The sequence below is a fragment of the Ostrea edulis genome, chromosome 9, assembly GCF_947568905.1.
Source record: "Ostrea edulis chromosome 9, xbOstEdul1.1, whole genome shotgun sequence".
NCBI classification, from domain to species: Eukaryota; Metazoa; Mollusca; class Bivalvia; order Ostreida; family Ostreidae; genus Ostrea; species Ostrea edulis.
In genome coordinates, this window is record NC_079172.1 from 19,359,718 (window position 1) to 19,383,423 (window position 23,706).

At 34.7% G+C, this 23,706-nt stretch overlaps 1 protein-coding gene and 1 long non-coding RNA gene across 3 annotated transcripts in view; one reads left to right on the plus strand and one right to left on the minus strand.

Annotated features, from left to right (window-relative positions):
- Nucleotides 1-8,295, plus strand: part of LOC125660249 (300 kDa antigen AG231-like) — a 25,608-nt gene extending 17,313 nt beyond the window's left edge. The window contains exons 4-6 of the mRNA XM_056148777.1: nt 5,081-5,110; nt 7,321-7,506; nt 7,786-8,295. Coding sequence (XP_056004752.1) covers nt 5,081-5,110; nt 7,321-7,506; nt 7,786-8,111 — 542 coding nt within the window. The 3' untranslated portion in view covers nt 8,112-8,295. The remainder of the gene's footprint in view (nt 1-5,080; nt 5,111-7,320; nt 7,507-7,785) is intronic.
- LOC125659812 (uncharacterized) lies at nt 7,535-23,706 on the minus strand. Of its 2 annotated transcripts, none has more exons than XR_008798469.1 (3): nt 23,585-23,706; nt 19,478-19,592; nt 7,535-8,077 (listed from the first exon to the last, which is right to left on the minus strand). It is a non-coding gene; the product is annotated as an uncharacterized LOC125659812 (long non-coding RNA). The 2 variants fall into 2 exon arrangements; XR_007364229.2 differs by lacking the exon at nt 7,535-8,077 and adding an exon at nt 16,507-17,544.

Sequence of the window (23,706 nt, forward strand, 5' to 3'; positions counted from 1 at the left end):
AATGATTGACTATAGTGTTATAAGACAATGATTGACTATTATAGTGTTAAAACACATGTACAATAAGACAATGATTGACTATAGTGTTATAAGACAATGATTGACTATTATAGTGTTAAAACACATGTACAATAAGACAATGATTGACTATTATAGTGTTATAACATATGTACAATAAGACAATGATTGACTATAGTGTTATAAGACAATGATTGACTATTATAGTGTTAAAACACATGTACAATAAGACAATGATTGACTATTATAGTGTTATAACATATGTACAATAAGACAATGATTGACTATAGTGTTATAACACATGTACAATAAGACAATGATTGACTATAGCGATATAACACATGTACAATAAGACAATGATTTTCTATAGTGTTATAAGACAATGATTGACTATAGTGTTATAACACATGTACAATAAGACAATGATTGACTATAGCGATATAACACATGTACAATAAGTCAATGATTGACTATAGTGTTATAAGACAATGATTGACTATAGTGTTATAACACATGTACAATAAGACAATGATTGACTATAGCGATATAACACATGTACAATAAGACAATGATTGACTATAGTGTTATAACACATGTACAAGAAGACAATGATTGACTATAGTGTTATAAGACATGTACAATAAGACAATGATTGACTATAGTGTTATAACACATGTACAATAAGTCAATGATTGACTATAGTGTTATAAGACAATGATTGACTATAGTGTTATAAGACATGTACAATAAGACAATGATTGACTATAGCGATATAACACATGTACAATAAGACAATGATTGACTATAGTGTTATAACACATGTACAATAAGTCTATGATTGACTATAGTGTTATAAGACAATGATTGACTATAGTGTTATAAGACATGTACAATAAGACAATGATTGACTATAGCGATATAACACATGTACAATAAGACAATGATTAACTATAGTGTTATAACACATGTACAATAAGTCAATGATTGACTATAGTGTTATAAGACATCTACAATAAGACAATGATTGACTATAGTGTTATAACACATGTACACTAAGACAATGATTGACTATAGTGTTATAAGACATGTACAATAAGACAATGATTGACTATAGTGTTATAACACATGTACAATAAGACAGTGATTGACTATAGTGTTATAACACATGTACAATAAGACAATGATTGACTATAGTGTTATAACACATGTACAATAAGACAATGATTGACTATAACGATATAACACATGTACAATAAGACAATGATTGACTATAGTGTTATAAGACAATGATTGACTATAGTGTTATAACACATGTACAATAAGTCTATGATTGACTATAGTGTTATAAGACAATGATTGACTATAGTGTTATAACACATGTACAATAAAACAATGATTGACTATAGTGTTATAACACATGTACAATAAGTCAATGATTGACTATAGTGTTATAAGACAATGATTGACTATAGTGTTATAACACATGTACAATAAAACAATGATTGACTATAGTGTTATAACACATGTACAATAAGTCTATGATTGACTATAGTGTTATAAGACAATGATTGACTATAGTGTTATAACACATGTACAATAAAACAATGATTGACTATAGTGTTATAACACATGTACAATAAGTCAATGATTGACTATAGTGTTATAACACATGTACAATAAAACAATGATTGACTATAGTGTTATAACACGTGTACAATAAGTCAATGATTGACTATAGTGTTATAAGACAATGATTGACTATAGTGTTATAACACATGTACAATAAGACAATGATTGACTATAGTGTTATAACACATGTACAATAAGACAATGATTGACTATAGTGTTATAACACATGTACAATAAGACAATGATTGACTATAGTGTTATAACACATGTACAATAAGTCAATTATTGACTGTAGTGTTATAAGACATGTACAATACGACAATGATTGACTATAGTGTTATAACACACGTACAATAAGACAATGATTGACTATAGCGATATAACACATGTACAAAAAGACAATGATTGACTATAGTGTTATAACACATGTACAATAAGACAATGATTGACTATAGTGTTATAACACATGTACAATAAGACATTGATTGACTATAGTGATATAACACATGTACAATAAGACAATGATTGACTATAGTGTTATAACACATGTACAATAAGACAAGGATTCACTATAGTGTTATAAGACATGTACAATAAGACAATGATTGACTATAGTGTTATAAGACAATGATTGACTATAGTGTTATAACACATCTACAATAAGACAATGATTGACTATAGTGTTATAAGACAATGATTGACTATAACGATATAACACATGTACAATAAGACAATGATTGACTATAGTGTTATAACACATGTACAATAAGACAATGATTGACTATAGTGTTATAACACATGTACAATAAGTCAATTATTGACTGTAGTGTTATAAGACATGTACAATACGACAATGATTGACTATAGTGTTATAACACACGTACAATAAGACAATGATTGACTATAGCGATATAACACATGTACAAAAAGACAATGATTGACTATAGTGTTATAACACATGTACAATAAGACAATGATTGACTATAGTGTTATAACACATGTACAATAAGACATTGATTGACTATAGTGATATAACACATGTACAATAAGACAATGATTGACTATAGTGTTATAACACATGTACAATAAGACAAGGATTCACTATAGTGTTATAAGACATGTACAATAAGACAATGATTGACTATAGTGTTATAAGACAATGATTGACTATAGTGTTATAACACATCTACAATAAGACAATGATTGACTATAGTGTTATAAGACAATGATTGACTATAACGATATAACACATGTACAAGAAGACAATGATTGACTATAGTGTTATAAGACATGTACAATAAGACAATGATTGACTATAGTGTTATAACACATGTACAATAAGTCAATGATTGACTATAGTGTTATAACACATGTACAATAAGACAATGATTGACTATAGCGATATAACACATGTACAATAAGACAATGATTGACTATAGTGTTATAACACATGTACAATAAGACAATGATTGACTATAGTGTTATAAGACATGTACAATAAGACAATGATTGACTATAGTGTTATAACACATGTACAATAAGTCTATGATTGACTATAGTGTTATAAGACAATGATTGACTACAGTGTTATAACACATGTACAATAAAACAATGATTGACTATAGTGTTATAACACATGTACAATAAGTCAATGATTGACTATAGTGTTATAACACATGTACAATAAAACAATGATTGACTATAGTGTTATAACACATGTACAATAAGTCAATGATTGACTATAGTGTTATAAGACAATGATTGACTATAGTGTTATAACACATGTACAATAAGACAATGATTGACTATAGTGTTATAACACATGTACAATAAGACAATGATTGACTATAGTGTTATAACACATGTACAATAAGACAATGATTGACTATAGTGTTATAACACATGTACAATAAGTCTATGATTGACTATAGTGTTATAAGACAATGATTGACTATAGTGTTATAAGACATGTACAATAAGACAATGATTGACTATAGTGTTATAACACATGTACAATAAGTCTATGATTGACTATAGTGTTATAAGACAATGATTGACTATAGTGTTATAACACATGTACAATAAAACAATGATTGACTATAGTGTTATAACACATGTACAATAAGTCTATGATTGACTATAGTGTTATAAGACAATGATTGACTATAGTGTTATAACACATGTACAATAAAACAATGATTGACTATAGTGTTATAACACATGTACAATAAGTCAATGATTGACTATAGTGTTATAACACATGTACAATAAAACAATGATTGACTATAGTGTTATAACACATGTACAATAAGTCAATGATTGACTATAGTGTTATAAGACAATGATTGACTATAGTGTTATAACACATGTACAATAAGACAATGATTGACTATAGTGTTATAACACATGTACAATAAGACAATGATTGACTATAGTGTTATAACACATGTACAATAAGACAATGATTGACTATAGTGTTATAACACATGTACAATAAGTCAATGATTGACTATAGTGTTATAAGACATGTACAATACGACAATGATTGACTATAGTGATATAACACATGTACAATAAGACAATGATTGACTATAATGTTATAACACATGTACAATAAGACAATGATTGACTATAGTGTTATAGCACATGTACAATAAAACAATGATTGACTATAGTTAAACTTTGAAACTTTAGTTAGCTGCAGTTGAAAAATGATAATGTAATTAATTTTAATTGATAAATATTTAGAAATCCTGATTTACTATATTGGTACCGGAAGATTATATAACCTTTGATGATTATTTTATTTGTATTGAAAACATTCGACCTTTGATTAATGAAAGTAAGAACCTTGATTTTCTAGAGAAAAAATGGTTTCTGTAGAGAAAGTTTTGACTTAACTATAGAAACAAAAAAAAAGGGGGGGGGGTGGGTCATCATCCTAAAAGTTTTGCGAATACAAGTAAAAACTTAACTACAGCATAATATACTGCAGATATATTGGATTAAAACTTTGAATTTACATCAGCAAACCTGCATTTGTCAAAGTAAATACTTCGTTTCGTATATTGGAATATGTGTACATGTATACTGTCGTGAAAGTTTGATTTGTATTAGATAAACTTTGATAGTCTGATCTAATATACATCACAGTAAAATGTCGATGCTTTTGTAAAAAGTTTCTTTTCAAACTTTAAAAAAAAAAGATAATTATGTATAATAAAATGATATTTATGATGATAAAAAAATATTTGAATCAGTAAAAACTTTGTTCGATGTGGTAAAACTTTGATTCAACTTATAACATACAACTTTGATAGTTTGGTACTTTGAAACAATGTTTCTTAAAGGAACTGATAATTTCCGAGTTATTCTAGCAAACTTCATTAATTCAAAATTATAGATATGCAAATTAAAATTTCTTTATTTTCAGACACCCCTGGATGCACAAAATTAGTGGCAGGTAAAATTTTTGCTGAGGTTATTACTAAGTATTACGAACACAATTCACCAACACCATTCTGCATTTATTATTAATTGTACTGTAATGGCTTATCTATTCACTGTTACTTGGTTTTATTTTCATTGCCGTAGGATGTTAGTTATTTTTGTTTTTGATGTTTTATTCATTGGCAATAATCTCGATGCAGTTCATTTTACAAATGGTACCAGAGGACTTGACTGATTCACCGAGTCTTATTATTTGCATACCCTCTTTATACATGCATACAATTCATCCAATATATGATACATGCAGGGCATCTCTTAAATTTCATCCCATCAAAGAATAAAATTCTTATTATATCTAAATAGTAATAGTATCAAGCAGATTTGCAGGATGTAAAAAATTCTGCAATATATAGAAACATAAGCAAATTCATATACTGTTTTTTCTTTCCGACCCCCCCCCTCCCCACCCCCACCCCACCTTACAGGGCCTGTGGGGATCCGGGTTAGAATATGTTCTCAGTACCCCTTGCTTGTCGTAAGGGGCGACTAAATGAAGCAGTCCTTCGGATGAGACCACAAAATCCAAGGCCCCGTGTCACAGCAGGTGTGACACGATAAAGAACCCTCCCTGCTCCAAAGTCATAAGTGCCGAGCATAGGCCTAAATTTTGTATTAATACATAATAATGTATTACTATCAAACTTAAAATAAAATTTAAAGTTTTTACACATTGAAAACAACTTTGATATTAATTCACAATGTTTGAAATGAATTTTTAAATTTTCCGCCGCCATGAGGGGAGAGGGGGACTAGGCTAACATATTACTCGCTATTGCTAAGTTATAACCCCTTTTTCGGATTACAATCTCTTATCGTATTAAGAAGTGGCTTGTTAGTTCACTACCAGCGAAGCCGGAGGGGACTTAAGGTCTGCACACTCTCCGTACGTCTGTTCGGCAAAGAAGTTTTCCACATTGTATATTTTCGTCTGATATTTGGTACCTTGCTTTACCATGGCATGAGGATCCGGGTTAGAATAGGTCCTCAGTACATGTACCTCTTTGCTTGTTGTAAGATGCGACTAGATGGAGCAGTCCTTTGGATGAGACCGCAAAAATAAAATCCCCACGTCACAGCAGGTGTGACACGATGAAGATCCCTCCCTGCTCAAAGGCCGTAAGCGCCAAGCATAAGCCTAAATGCAGCCCTTCGCCGGCAATGGTGACGTCTCCATTTATAAGTGAAAAATTCTTGTTAAACAGTATAAAACCAAACCAACTATGGCATGTCTCAGATCACATTCGAACTGTGTCCCGATCCATTGGCCTTTGAACTTAGAAACTCAGCTGTCGTACGTTTTTACATGTAGTATATTGGTTTACCATGACAATTTACAGATTAATTTCGAATTGTGTACCATTCCATTGACATTTTATGACTCTTTGAACGTTGAAAACTTAACTCAAATACTTACAGGTATTCATATGATATTAGGTACATTATTATACCATAAGAATTGCAGATCTTTTTTAAATTTTGTTTCGATCAATTGAGTTTTTGCTGTGTAATGGTGCTTGGGCTTCGATATTAATGCAAATTCTCAGTTTATTGCACTTTTTGCCATGCTTGCAGATATCCATGTGATGTTAAGCACATTGCCCCACAGGGCAAGTTACAGATCACGGTCAAATATTCTTGCAGTCCATTAAGTCTTTGCTGAGTTTTGGCCCTTTGACATAGAAATCTGTCATAAGAAAAAGTGAAGATGCCGAACAGTTGTCACATTTCACAACTCCTATAAAGAATAAAAAATTAAGAGTAAGGAAAATACGGACCAGGGTGGGATCAGGTGCCTATTAGGAGTAATAAGCATCTCCTGTCGACGGGCCACACCTGCCGTAAGCACTAGATATTGATCAGATAAACGGGGTAGTCCTTAGTTAAAATCATTTTGTAAAGGTCTGACTTCTTTTCATCTTAAATCTTACAATGCCATAAAGTGATTCAGTCTAGATATAATAAGTTTGCTTATTATTATCCTTAGAACCATTATCCTGATAGAGATCAAACTTAGTACTGTGGTTGCCCCTGACTAGCAAATAACCTAATCATACTTTTCGATTTCGTTACAGACATTCTAAATTTAAAGTTGATCCTATTCATTATATTGCCACACGGAGGCAAATATGTTTTTAAAAGATTTCTTGTTATGATTTGCACTAGTTGTTGAGAGTACAACACAACAACCAACAACAACGCAACAACCAACAACACAACAACCAACAACGACGCAACAACCAACAACGACGCAACAAACAACAACGACGCAACAAACAACAACGACGCAACAAACAACAACGACGACGCGCACAACGTTTGGGGTTTCAGTGGAACAGACAACCATTCCAAGTATAACAATATGAACAATATAACGTATCGTTACAAAAACACATTTATTTCTGATATTTGGGGATTTTACAGCTTTTTCTCTATAATCGATTAAATAACGGATAGTACTGATTCTTTCTAAACTAAATCAATTTGTTATACACATGTAAACAAACAAGTTTAAAGACACAAATCTAGGTAATGATAACCCTCTACTTCTCTTTAGTATAGAAACAGTTTAGAACCATACTGTAAAATTGACAACCAGATTTGTTTTAATTATTGTGTCTCTTGTTGCAGTTGCCATGTGTCCCTGCGAGTGTGATTACTACGATAAAATCGAATACTGGAGGAATGAAACCAACCAGCTCGAACAATATAATGAATTAAGCCAGAAGTTGGTCCATCTCCAGAATCTTCTTAAAGTGAACATTAAAAATTTGTCATCCACCATAAACAAGAAGGTCAGCGCTAATGATGATCGACCATCTGCCAGGTTCACAGGTTACATCGGCGCGGCCTTCCTGCTTATATTTATCGGTGGAATAATCCTGGCCGATCTCCCCTTATTAATCCGGCACATTCGCTCTTTCTGTAGAGATATAAGAAAACTGTTAAAAAATTAATTTTAATTCTGAACATCAAATTCTGCAATTCATAATCGTAACATTTTCAACTATCACCATTTATCTTTAGTAAAGGACTTTATTCGGATTGTTATTACAAAGCATAATGCTGTTAGTCAACTGATTTATCGGTCGGAATGATGAAAATAACAGTGATGTATCTTGTAATATTGTATAATTAGAAAAAATGGTTTTCATTGGTTAGAGCGTCACATGCATTAGAAAAATAACATCGATTTGCTAACACGTTTGCAGAAAAGTGATATGGATGTGCTATGTCTAACGTCATAAAGGGGCAGCATTGTTGCCAGCTACCTTAATGTGCAAACTACGCGTCAGGACGCATAAAGTGAAAAAGTCAAAATAACGAAGAGTAGTGATCAATCTCACAATTTCTAAAAAGAATACCTGAATAAAAGTAGGGCACACACGGACCCCTTGACACACCAGAGGAGGGGTCAAGTGCATAGGAGGAGTAAGCATCCTTTGTTGACAGGTCACACCCGCCGTGAGCCCTTTATCTTCATCAGTTAAACGAAGTTTCACATTTTACACTGAAAACCGTCTATGTTTCACATTTTACACAGAAAACCGTCTGTTTTACATTTAACGCTGAAAACCATCTATATTTCACATTTTACACTGAAAACCATCTGTTTCACATTTTACACTGATGTTCTACAGTTTTCTTTGAATTTTTTCATAACGGACGATTCTATTTCTTGAATTACTTTGATGGGATAACTTAATTTTTTCCAAAAACCCCTAATATTTGCGTCATTAATTTCACCTTATAAAAAATCATAGAAAACAGTACAAATGACTAAATAGGAGACACATTTCAAGCCCTGTAAAATCCAGGAGCTTCCGGGGGCTTCGCTCCCTGGGCTCCCACCAGGGCTTCGCCTTGGACCCACTGGGGGCCTAAAGGCGGCCCACACACCCCTTGCCTCATAAAGTGGCGCCCCCCGTAACCGCAATTCCTGGATCCGCCCCTGATTTTGTCACCAGAATTGAATTCAATGAAAATTACCCTGGTCTTATATGTGTCAGGGGGCCTCCGTGCCCGAGTGGTTAGAGCATCGCACTTCAAATCACACGGCCTCACCTCTGTCGGCGCGGGTTCGAATGCCGCTCGCGCCGGTAAGTGAGAAAGTTTCCTAGTTTTCTTTCGGAAGGTCGGTGGTCTCTTCCCAGGTACAATGTATTTGAGTTCTCTCTTCCACCAATAAAAAACTGGGCGCCACCATATAACTGAAAAATTGTTGAGTGTGGCGGAAAACATCAATCAATCAATATATATGTCAGTAATAAACCTGTATTTAATTATTTTAAACACCTTTACCCGCAAAACCGGTACATGAATAATATGTAATTTTGGTGATTAGATAATTAGACTATACATATTCCTTATGAAAGGTGAATACATGTATAACGAACAGCGATCAATCTTATAATACAAAATGGAGAGTTGGGCAAACATGGACCCCTGGATATACCAGAGATGGGATCAGGTGCCTAGGAGGAGTAAGCATCCCCTGTCGACCGGTCACACGCGCCGTGAGCCCTATATCTTGACCATGTAAACTGAGTTATCCGTAGTCAAAATCAGTGTGCCAAGAACGGCCTAACAATCGGCATGAAACACGTCAGACAGCATTTGACTCAATGATAGGTTGTATTGGCAAACTATATTGTTATAACGACAATAGAATTTTCGAAATGCTGATTTTAAACGAGACTGTTGTAACCCCTGCAACATCAATTTATTTGTCAGTAGCCTGCTTCGATTTATATTTCTTTACACTAAAAGTAGTTATCTAATGTAGTTTTATGGGTTTCTTTTCTTTTTGTACAAAACAAATGTTTTTATTAGTCATTGATTATATATTCCTGTGTCATTAAGAGATTTTGAAAGAAAATGGTTGCCAGCACTAATGCCCCTTTAATTAATAGCTTGTACTCAGAAATTCCCCAAGTTATTGAGTTCTTTAGTATTGTCTACACTAAGAAGCTTAATCAATTTAAAGACACTTGGTTTTATGTAATAGAAATTTAAACACTTGTAAATATATTTCTTTCTCAAATCAATGTGCATGTAAATTGGACATTTCAGGATAAAATGAAACTCATCTTTTATATCATTATGGTCATATAATTTATAAAGTCTCGCTCTTCTTGCATTTTATAATTGTTGTGTCTGCCTTTTTCAATGTTCAAAGAATGTGAATATGTTCTGAATGTTTTCCTACTTTAAAAGTTCACTGGTATTAAACTGATGTACGTAACTGCAGTTACGTACATCTCAAGATGGCGGAGGAAGAAACGGGTAATTTTTCAATTTAGATTATATCTTATCCTATCAACTATTCAGTGATATTAATTAGTCAAGTTTGTGTATTTCTTAACGCTTTATCGTTCAGAATGGTAAAATCCGTTTGTTTCTCCTGAATGGACGTGTTAAACTCCTGTGTAAAAACACCCGTGATGTACGTAACTCGTTAAAATATTTTTGGTTGATGTACGTAATCTTCCTATAGGATGTACGTAACTGTGCAATTCACTCGTACTTCGACAATCCTAAAGCTTGCTTTCTAAGCAGCTAAATAAGCAGAGAAGTAATGCACATACTTTGTGGCAGAGAAAGAATGCCATTAGGGATAAAAAACAAAAACAAAAAACCATCATTCTATAACCTCTTGAGATATTTGTTACGAACAGATGCTGCACACAGGGAAAGGGGGGGGGGGGGTTACTCCAAATTTTGTACCATTTAAAGACTATTATGCCTATTCTTGGGAGGACAATTTTTGAATTTTGGTGTCTTTTGGAGGTCCAACAAAACCGTAGTATTTCTGTCGGGGGGGGGGGGGGGTATGTAAAATGGATGTTTTGGGGTTGGTTTTCTTGGTATTTAGAAGGGGTTAAAAATTTAAAGGGGAAATTTATATCATTATCATTAACCTGTATGAATGTTTCACAAGCTTAGAAGATCTTGATTTTAAGATGTTTTATATTTTTCAGGTTATGTAGATTTTCAGTAATTCTTTATTATTATTTTTGGGCGGGGAAGGGGTGTAAAAATGTGCATAGATATTTGGGGGATGTTTTTACCAGGTATTTCTTTAGGATATGTTGACAAACATAATTTGTTTGGTATTCTTTTGCTGCAATACTACGTAGACTCAATTACTCTGCTGGAATTAACTCTCCTGGAAATTTTTCATGTGATCTTCAAAACTCCAGAGTCTGTTTTATCCGAGTATAATTAATACAAATTAATTACCTTCAATATATTATTTTAATATAATTTCACGCGTTCTCGTCTGCATATGCATGATATACATAAGTGTTGTAACACGTCGAAATTTTCATATAAAATTACATTTTTTCAACAACAAAAATCTGTTGAAAGATCTGATTTGGACTTGAAGAGACCGTTGTGCAGTTGTAACACATAAATTCGTCTGAAAATTCAATTTTATAACCAATGAATATATATAAATTTGCTTTTTAGCTACATGTATATCTTGATCAAAAAAAGCAAAAAGAATAGCCATATTAACAAAGTAGCAATCGTAGAATAGATAAAGTGGACAAACCGATCATACTATCACATTCATTTGATTTATCTGTTATTTTTCGGTGTGTGTAAAATACTTTTTGTTCATATTGCTTAAGGACCAACCATGTAACTTGCGGAATGGGGCTATGTTTTTTTTTTTTTTTAATTTTGTTGCTGACGGGAAAAAAATTGGCGCAGAAAAAATAGGAAAAAAATTATCTGAAGCAAGGTTTTGCACTAATAGAAGTCCCAGATAAAAGTAATGTAAAATTAAACTGGAAAAAAATGTCGTGAAGCGTAAATTAATAAAAAAAAAAAAATTGTCGCCCGCTGAGTGCGGAAAAAATTCTGTCGCGAACCCCCCCCCCACCCCCCCCCCCCCCACCCCCCCCCCCCCCCCACCAACCAAGTTAAATGACCGGTCCCTTATCCTTTTGTTACAAAAACACGGTCGATGCTGTACTTGCTCATACATTAACGAGTTTGGTTACCGTTGAAGAATATTTGTGGCGTACTTTGAATGAAGTTTATCAGTGATTGTGCCATTTTTTGATTGATTGATCTTTCACTGGTAGCATTATAGGTACTACATCATAGATAGGAAAGAACGTTCCTAAATCTTCTTAAAAGAGCTTAAATTGAAAGTTTGATTTGATTGCATGTTGGTAGCATTATTTAACATGTAATTTTTATTTGATGAAGGCATTTTATCGGGCTTTATGAATGAACAAATGAATAAAAATTTAATGGAGATCTTTTGAGTTACGTACATCTTTTATGTGTAAATCGGAAAGTTACGTACATCATATTGTGAAAGTTAGGTACATCAATCTACGTATTTCAAATACCGATTGCAGCAAATTCGGGATAGTATCATGAAGACTTTGGGTACAATTGTGAACTATTGATATAAATAGACATCCTCTTTCGTGAAGTGTATTTCACTTTGCTTTCTAAAAGACAAAAACATCGCTATTCTAATTGAACTGTTTCTTCTTCCGCCATCTTGGGATGCAGTTATGTACGTCAGTTTAATACCAGTGAAAGTTGATTGGTGACGATAAAAGCGTTTATTTTGTTTCTATTAGCCAGTGGTATACATTAAACTTATCATATCAAGAAGAACTTAATATATGAATTAGGCTGTTGATTCTTTTAGTAGAGAAAAATTGTGAATTTCAAGATTTTTTTGGTGGTATTTTATTCTCAATTACTCTTAAACTTCCTAGTTCGGATCAGATATATATGTCTCTGTTCGGATAAATGCATAGCAGCTGCTGATCGTTTAGACATTATTATGAACTCAGAGAAGCATGTACATGTATATACAGAACGCATGTGCACAAAAATATATTTTGCCTCTCTACTATGTACAGTAGACCCAACACTAATTATGCATTCCCTCCGCGGTGCATTAATCCTTTTTTGCGATAAATCTCTGCAGGAACTTGTAAACACCGCCGCGGTGTGACTTACCGTTGACCTTTTAACCCATACGGCCCGGATATCCGTATCAATATCTTTTTATGCAATATTTGAATGACTGAGATTGCGTATAATGACACACCTTATAAAAGAAAATAAGTGTTTCTTATTTACGCTATTTTGTTTTACGCATATATACATACAATTTTTAAAAAGTTTTAAAAATAATATGTTCAAATCAAACCATACAATGTTACGTTTTAAGATTTTTTTTCTCTTTTATTTAATGTACATGTAGTATTCTGCTAACATTTCCATTGGTGATTTAGAGGCTTTTTCTTTTTCATATAAGTTTCAAGAAAGCAAAACACATAAATATTCAAGTGACTTTAACATTTATAAGAAAATATTGATTGTTATATTTTTGGGGGAAATGTTATTTTTGTAAATTTAGGAAAACATAAAGGTAAAATGTTATATTTTCTGTAAGAATTTATTCTAATTTCAAGCTTTGATTTTTAGATGATAATAACTTAATAACAATTATTAAATTTTTATTCCTTTTATCATATTTATTGTAAAGTATGAATTGGACTTTTAAAGAAAGATTTTTTATTGGTTTCGAATAAAATAATCTCGGTGATAATTTGGTTTACAATACTACATACATGATTGTCAAAACAAAATCTGATGTCAGAATTATAAAAAAAAAAGAGCTTATTTTGACTCCAGATTATTGTCAAAACAAGTAGTAAGTGGAGTCATAATATAATTGCTATACAAATTGGTTTTTTTTCTCTCCTTCTATTATTATCATTACTTAATAATGAATCGAAAGTGCCAAATGTGGCATGAACAAAGTAACTTTTGGTCCTGTGACCTTTTATCCTCTCTGGTCAAAAGTCGCCATTGTGACTTTGTCCTACCGATTTTGTAACTTTTTGTCCTGTGGTTTTCTGTCCGTCTACCATTGTAACTAGTTCAAAAATGTTTATGATCATATTACATGTCAATGAGATTTCAAGAAATATTTACTTTTGCTTGTGATTGTCCTGTTTAGATCAACCTGAAGTCAATTATGGAATTTTCATGCATGCAAGAAACAAAGTTTGCACCACTTTTGTTTCCAGTAAAGATTCATATTGTATTTTATCGCATTTGTGTTTTGTAACAATATTGTGGCTGGGAGAACGCTGTTGTGCAATAATTTAATATATTGCCTTTCTAGTCAAGATATGGGTATGTCTCCCAGCCAAAGTCGTTCTGTATTTATTTTTAGGACGCACATTTTTTCGTCGTTTTAAATAAATGACAATCTTTCACACCTAACATGTTTTTCTGTTATGATTTACATGGAAATAAACAGAGCTGCAATGTTGCTGTGGATTAACAGCCGGACTTTAACATAAAACACTTAACTGGAATCGAAATGTCTATGCACCAACGTAAAACAAAGAAAGAAATGTACGCATGAACAACGCCCACACCCTTCATGGTATACAATGCATAAAGAATTATATAAATTTTATTGAAAAGTTAATTTCGGCGTACTATAAGATAGAAATAAATACATGTCCACTCTGAGATGGTGTATTAATAGTGAAGTGTATTCTTTCGTTTGGAATATGATTTTCACATGTGATTCAATCTTTTGAAACATAAATTTTGTTTCAATCAACTTAAATTGCATAGCTTGCCCTGCAATAATTGCAATTATATTAAGATCAAATACAATTCAATTTACTATTTCGTCAGATTTATGTCGAATTGCAGTAATAACTTAGAACAAAATGTACATTCTAAAAATGTGTTTTCCATAATGAATCCGAAAGTATTTACAAATTCGTGCTGTAGAATGCTGTCCTTAGAAATACATAAACAACAGTCAAATGTTTCGATACAACCCCCAACCCACCTCCGTGGTCTAGAGGTTAGAGCGTTTGCCCCGCATGCGGAGGGCCGGGGTTCGATTCCCGGCCGCGAGAGACCCAAGTAGTTAAAACAGGTAGTGACAGGTCCATCGCCAAACGCTCGACATCAGGTGTGAATGTCACGGGTCGTCGGAGATGATTTTAAAAGCGGATGTCCCTTGTCACAGTAGGTGTGGCACGCTAAAGAACCCTCACTGCTCAATGTCCGTAAGCGCCGAGCATAGGCTTAAAAAGCTCTTCACCGGTCTTTGTGACGTCTCCATATAAGTTTTACATTTGTACACCATGATGAGAGGAAGATTCCTATTGGTTTTCGGGGTTAGAGGTCAAAGTCGTAGCATTACTTAGATGGAAAACCTGGTAGGCAAGATTCAAACCTAACCGTAAGCTCCAGGATATATTGCAATTTGGTTCATTTGATCATCATCATGAGAGGAAGATGCCTATTGTTTTTCCAGGTTAGAAGTCAAAGGTCAAGTTTGAATCATCACAGTAGGAAGACCTTGTAGGCAAGGTACAAACCGAACCGTAAGCTCCAATATATTGGAAGTTAGTACATTTGATCACCATAATAAGAGGAAGATGCCAATTATTGTTTTAAGGTCAAAGGTCACACTATCACTTAGTAGGAAAACCTTGTAGGCAGTATACAGACCGAACTGTTGGGGGAAAGGACCGCCAAACTTTGTACACATATACTTTATGCCAAGTGGAGGATGCCTATTGTTTCCAAAGGTCAAGGTCGTACTAGCAGGATACAGACCGATTCGTCTGGGCAAGGACCATCAGACTTGGTACACATACATCTTATACCAAGTGACAATTTTACATAGAGAGAACATGATTTGTCTTGTTTTTTCAATGCAAAGAACGTATTTCACCCCTGATGATTGCTGATACTACTTGAAGGCAAGTTCTATAAATCATTAGCTTTTGACGGGCGTATTACATGTATGTACCGTTGGCGGTACTCTTGTTCTCCCGCATGTGTGCGAGTAGAGAAAAACATATTTGTCCCCGCCCGTGAAGCCCCAGGGGTGGTAAGGTCATAAAGTTCACAATTTATATTCTTATTCTAGAGATGCTTCACACCAAAATTTGTAACAATTGTCCTTGTAGTTTTCAAGAAGTTAAAAATGTAAAATTGTTGACGGACGAAGACCAACAACAATAGATCACCTGAGTGACTCAGGTGACCTATAAAAACCATTTCGAGGCTCCGATTTATAGAAGGAGGCACCCATCGTTACAGCGATTCAATTCATAACTTCGACCTTACATTCTTATCATTCACTTTTCCTATAAAATAATATTTCCATCTATACGTAAAAATAACAGAAAATGTTACTTGTTTAAAAAAAGATGGATGGGGGAGTCACCAAACATATTTTTATTTATTTTAGTTGTTAAAAAGGGGGGGGGGGGGCGGCGGCAGTCACCCACCCCACCCCCCAATTCTGATCCTAGGTTCCTGTTTTTTTTTTGGTTTTTTTTGGCTGTTTTTCGCCAAACTCAACAATTTTTCAGTTATCTGGTGGCGCCCAGTTTTTAGGGTGGAAGAGAGAACCCAGATACACCTGGGAAGACACCACCGACCTTCCGAAAATAAACTGGGAAACTTTCTCAATTACCGGCGCGAGAGGGATTCGAACCCGCGGCGCCTGTTTTGTGAAACATTTCTACGGTAAACATGTTGCATAACAAAGTAAAAACCAAACTCATCGAACCAAACCGTCCTACTTAATTTGATTTGTGTGTTTGTAGAATTAAGAAGGTGTCTGATGAGAGACAAAGGATTCGAAGCATTTTATGCAACAACGAAAAATCGATTCAAGAACAGAAATTGTCGCCTTGGTTTAAAATATGTTATCTATCATAGAGACAGCAGTGCATGGATTCAGATGAAATAAATATGAACTGTGGTAGATAATTACATATGCATGTAATGCTTTTTAAAAGTCTACCCTAGAGATGCTTCAGAATTTCGTATGCATTTATAATAAAGTCAGATGATGTGGGTAACCTTTTTCTAAAAGATACTGGAAAAATGATATATCAAACGTAGAATTTTTAGAGAAAAAAATACTTTTAAAATATCACATGTACATCTTCAGTGTTTTTATAAAAGCTATAATGTACAAAGTCTGAAAAATGTCACGTAAAAGCTGTGATGGGAGTTGGTTACACAAAGTAGGTGCCATGGTTATAAATCAAAAAGGTTAACATGTTCATTTTTCGAAGGATGTCCGATCACTTCCAAAGAGACACATGCACATCTTCAATAGTTCCATAACAGCTGTGTAAGGTATGAAGAATGTCCGATCATTTCCAAAGAGACACATGCACATCATCAATGGTTCCATAACAGCTGTGTAAGGTATGAAGAATGTCCGATCACATCCAAAGAGACACATGCACATCATCAATGGTTCAATAACAGCTGTGTAAGGTATGAAGAATGTCCGATCACTTCCAAAGAGACACATGCACATCTTCAATGGTTCAATAACAGCTGTGTAAGGTATGAAGGATGTCAAATAAATGCTGTAACAGGAGCTGATTACAAAATTCTATCGAGACATGCTTAAAAAATTACAAAGTTTAACTACACGTAACGAGACATCCTTAAACAATTACAAAGTTCAACTACACGTAACGAGACATGCTTAAACAAGAGGTACTGTGAGCAATGCTCACTAAGAATACCCTCCGCTTACCCCAATCTCCCAAAGGGTGTTGTTAATAGGTATAAATTACCTCTTTCCCGAGTATAAAAATATGGTATGGCTCTGTAGAAGAAAATGGAAGATATAGTCCGAACACAAATCCATGGCATAAACCTATAATTTTGACCTTGAGATCAAAGGTCAAGGTCATAAAGAGGTCATGAATGTACATGACACATAGTCTCATGGTGATACACCCATGTCTTATGGTATGACTATGTCAAAACCCTATAATCAATTTTGACCTTGAAGTCAAAGTTCAAGGTCATATAGAGGTCATGAAGGTACTCGACACATTGTCTCATACTGATACACTCATGTGTCAAATATGGTATGCCTATGTCAAAGAACAAAGAAGTTATGGCCCGGACACGAATCCATTGTAAAAAACCTTTAATTTTGATTGATTGTATCTTGTTTAACGTCTCACTCGAGAAATTTTCACTCAGATGGAGACGTCACCAAGACCGGTGAAGGGCTTCAAATTTAGGCCTATGCTCGGCGCTTACGGCCATTGAGCATTCTTTAGCGTGCCACACCTACTGTGACACGGGTCATCCGTTTTTAAGGTCATCTCCGAGGACCCGTGACATTCACATCTGATGCCGAGCGTTTGGCGATGGAACTGTCACTACCTGTTTTAACGACTTAGGTATGTCGAGGCCGGGATTCGAACCCCGGGCATTGCGCATGCGGGGCGAACGCTCTATCCTCTCGACCACCGAGGCGGTGCCTTTAATTTTGACCTTGAGGTCAAGGGTCAAGGTCATGTAGAGGTCATGAAGGTACTCGACACATCGTCTCATGGTGATCCACCTGTGTGCCAAATATGGTATGCCTAAGTCAAAGAACAAAGAAGTTATGGCGCGGACACGAATCTGCACAGACAGACGGACGGACGGACAGACGGAGTGATTCCTATATACCCCCAGAACTTCGTTCGGGTGGTATAAAAATTACAAAGTTCAACTACACGTAACGAGACATGCTTAAAAAATTACAAAGTTCAACTACACATAACGAGACATGCTTAAACAATTACAAAGTTCAACTACACATAACGAGACATGCTTAAACAATTACAAAGTTCAACTACACGTAACGAGACATGCTTAAAAAATTACAAAGTTCAACTACACGTACATTTTTCAAAAAATGTCTGATCACTTTCAAAAAGACACCTGCACTTTTTCAATGTGTCCATAACAACTGTACAAAGTTTGAGGAATGTCAAGTCAGAGGTGTGAAAGGAATTGATTACACAAAGTAGATACTATATTACAGGGACGCCCGCCCAACATTCACCGTTGTATAAGCTGGGTGCACGTTGTGCAACCCCGCCAAAAGGACAAAACCAAAGGACAGGAAGAAATGTGAAAGTGGAATAAGGAAATTACTGAGAAAAACATTCATCGTGGATGCCAAATTACTTCAACAAGTTAGTTAACGTCCCTTATATACGCGGCCTCAAGTCAAAAGTATATCGCCGTGAACCTCTAGCTTGCTGGAGTAGATGCCAAATCACATGATTTTTTGTGCAATAAATATAGACACCATTACTGTAAAGACAAAGAAAAGTCATGAAGATTCAGTCTTCCAAAACCTGTAACCTGACAATTCAACATGTCTGAGTCCACTATCAGTTACCCTGTCCCTTCTATAGACTACTTTGTCATATGTCTACTGTTTGACTTGCAGACGACCTGGTCCAACACTTACTGTTGTTCCAGTAACAGCAAGACATTCTGGATTCATTCTCTGGGAAGTGATTATTCTCCTCGGCAGTAGGTGTTGTCCATCACATGATGACTTCATCACAGGAGCACTGAGCAATCTACAGACAATGGATACATCATATCTGAATATAATTACTATAATATATCTAATAATAAAAAAACATTAGGATTTATACATTTCAGAATTCTTCATTGAAGTTCATCTTTGATCCTACTGATCTCTAACCTGGATTATATCACACTTACTGGAACCCTAAAGACAATTTTGCAGACCTTCACAAAGAAATACACAACTGCAGAACCTGAAATTGGGAAAACACCAATCAGGACATCAACAATGTTTCTAGCAATTGTTCTCCTTAAAATGAGATCATGACCACAAAAAGCGGGGACTTGGGGACAGCAGCAGTCCCAAAATAAGCACCAAGAGGAATTTATCTTAGTCATCAAATAGATCCGCGCTAGCAGTCATTGCATTGTTGTAACCTGGTTTTTTTTTTTTTTACTGATACGTAACAGAGACGATAACATTTTAAATAAGGTGGGAGGGGGTACATGACCCAAGGCCACCAACTTTGACCTACATGTACAAGTTGCTAGATTACAGGAGCACGCCACCACTCCCAATCACAAGGCGTGTGGTGTAACATGGATTTATTCTAACAAACTTATATGCACAGTTTCGATTCAATATGGCATTTGGAGAAATTTTGTTGAAGGAGCGAAGAATGGGGTTTTGCTAGCCATGGATAGGGTAAACATATTTTTTAAAAATGATACAAATTTGAATATATACATAACAATTGCTTAAAGTTTGACGGATGATTAATATCCGACAATGGGGAGAAACTCTTTATTTGTAAGCTATTTCCGTAAAAAAAACCAACCCAAAAAAAACCAAGAGTACCGCCAACGGTACATAGTATACCCGTGAAAAGCTAATTTAGGGTGTTTTTCTTACACCATGATTTGTAGAACTTGCCTTCAAGTAGTATCAGCAATCATCAGGGTGTGACATACTTTATTTGCATCGAAAAAACAAGACCAATCATGTACTTTTTGTGTAATATTTTCACTTGGCATAAGATGTATGTGTACCATGTTTAATGGCCCTTGCCCCCAACGAATCGGTCTGCATCCTGGTACTATGACCTTGACCTTTGGAAACAATAAGTTGATTGATGTTTTCCGCCACACTCAACAATTTTTCAGTTACATGGTGGCCCCCAGTTTTTATTGATGGAAGAGAGAATCCAGATACAATGTACCTGGGAAGAGACCACCGACCTTCCGAAAGTAAACTGGGAAACTTTCTCACTTACCGGTGCGAGCGGGATTCGAAACCGCGCTGACAGAGGTGAGATGTCGTGTGATTTGAAGCGCGATGCTCTAACCACTCGGGCACGGAGGCCCCCTGACATATATAAGACCAGGGTAATTTTCATTGAATTCAATTCTGATGACAAAATCAGGGGCGGATCCAGGAATTGCTGTTACGGGGGGCGCCACTTTATGAGGGGTCTGGGGGTGAAAGGCCGCGTGATCCTCTACTTGGCATAAAGTGTATGAGTACAAAGTCTGAGGGTCCTAGCCCGAACAGTATGTGCAAATAAACGTCAATGAATAACATAACATTGTGTAGAATTTTAGACTTTTGGTATACTTTATATTAATTTGAAGGTTTGCTTGAAAAAGTAATACGTAAATGGGCTTATTTTTGGGGTGCTCGTGTTGATTTTTTCCATGCTCTCCTTCTAGTAGTTCATTTTCGGCAAAAAAAAATTGAAGACATATTCTATATATGTTTGTAAACACTACGGCGAAATTGATGACGCAATCTACACCCGGAAACGACAACGCGCACACGTAAACAAAAGGTCACTGACAGGCGGCCGTTTCACTAAACGATCGTAGTTCGTAAACGTAGACTTAAATATGAACGTAGCACGTACGACCGTTTCACTAAAAGTTACGATTTACGATCAGTATTGATCGTAACCGTACGAGTGGTCTAGGGTTATCGTAAGTGCTCCTACATGCACGTTAATGAGCAATATGGCCACCATGCTGGCCCCGCCTGAGATCATTTTGTGGTAGTATTTACTTGAATTAGTTTGTTTATACTTTGTAGGAAGAAAACAAGCACAATGACTTGCAGTCTGCTTTTGCACAAAAATATTGTACAGTCCGAGCCCGAATCTCAAATCAATTAGAGTTGTCCTTCTTTGTTACGCACAACCACAGAAATGCCAGTCTCACAGGGGTCAAGCCCGTTTTGGGCCCGGGCTCTGTGATACCACAGATATAGTAAATTCATTGTATCACAGAGTTCGGGTCCAAAACGGGCTTAGCCCCTGTGACCAATCTGCTGAAGTAAATGTAAAGGCAATGAATTCATATTTTAAAAAGTGAGGGGGGGGGGGGGTAGTCCATATATCAAACTTTGCATGAACTGATAACGAGAACAGTTGTTAGAAAAGTGATATGGGGAGGGGGTATTGCTTCATGTGCCTGCATCACCGTTAGTGTACATGTAAATTTAACATTAGGCAGAATTCAAGTAATTCTCATAGACATGTTCAGAAACAGTTTATTTCAATCTGAAAGGTTGCGATTCGACGTACTCGGCTATTTTTTCCCGTCGGATCAATACCTTTGATGCAATTGACTAACTGCATAATACATGCACATTCGAATGATAAACATTACAAGTGTTAAGGAAAATATGATAACATGATTTGGTTATGGGAGAGGGGTTAAAATCCCAATTTTGCAAGTGGAACGTTTCTGTAGTTTTATGAAGGTCGTTAGAAATTAAACATACAAACTAGACCTATATGTATACACAGAAAAGGGATGGGTCATTATCGGATCCTTGGGGTTCCGACCCCTTGTTATAAAGTGTAACCCCGTGGGAAATAGATATGTCATTAGCGTTATAGCGTATTTTACAACAATGATTAAACGCCGGAGTTCATGTACATATATCCATGGTTTGATGCAGGATAAAATTTCCTATACTTGTGTGCAATTTTATTTTCATTTTATTATCCTTTTTTTTTATCAATATCATTTCATTTTCTTCTCTTTTATATAATAATAATAATAAAAGTACACTTATATAGCGCCTTATCTAAAAATACTCTAAAGCGCTGTACAACATACTAAAATTTACAATTGATAATTAAAAGAAAAACCATAGAATACACAACGAATAATCCTTACACATATAAGCATGAATGCAACATTATGTCATAATGGATAAAAAGTACAAATCAAGACAATTTAAAGTATAAAATATGATGTTTGTTAATCCTTTGAACATAGTTTACTTGACATTTAAAATTCTAAAATGTAAATCTTTTGTTATTTCTTATATCATTTTTTCCAAAATTTTAGTTACATGAAAGTGAATAAAAATTATCCTATCAATTGTTTAAACATTCTAGGAATTTTCTTTACGTTACACTAGAGATCGGGCTTAAAATTTCCATTATTTTTGTTGACAACTAGCACGGGTTACTGCAGACGATAAGGATATGTTTAAAACCATAAGAAAATAATAAATGGATATTTCTTTCCATGGTAGGATTAATTTTAAATCTACCTCCATAGAGAAAAGAGTTCTAAGAAGTCAGACGTAAATCGCAATCGTAAGTATTACGACGACAATATGTTTCACGAAACGCTCGTATAGGTGCGGGTCAAATGTATATTGTTTGACGTTCCTCTCGAGAATTTTTCACTCATGGAAATGTCTATCAGAAAATATAATGCATTCTTTTGAAATTCTTTACACTATATTCTTTACATTCTATCAGAAAATAAGATGTATAAATATCACGCAAAGAATTCCAAAAAGATGAAAAACATTTACGTGTGTGCAAACAATAATGATCTGTTGAAAGGGCAATTCACAATAAATAATAGAAAACCTAGAATTTGCCTATGCATAATTACACAAATTAGCCATTTCAAAATGAAATTGTGTATATTCTATGATGAACTGTTTTCATAGTGCAAGTCGTGCTGAAATTAGAATATGAATAATTCACTAAAAGATTGAATGCAGAATTGTAAAATGACTTACCCTAAAATGTTAATTATATTTAGTTTCCAATCAACAGGATCCTGATCTCCCAACCAAAACAGAAAGAAAAAAAACATCACTGGAATGCTAACAATCTTTTGAAGCGATGCGTCAGTGTCGAA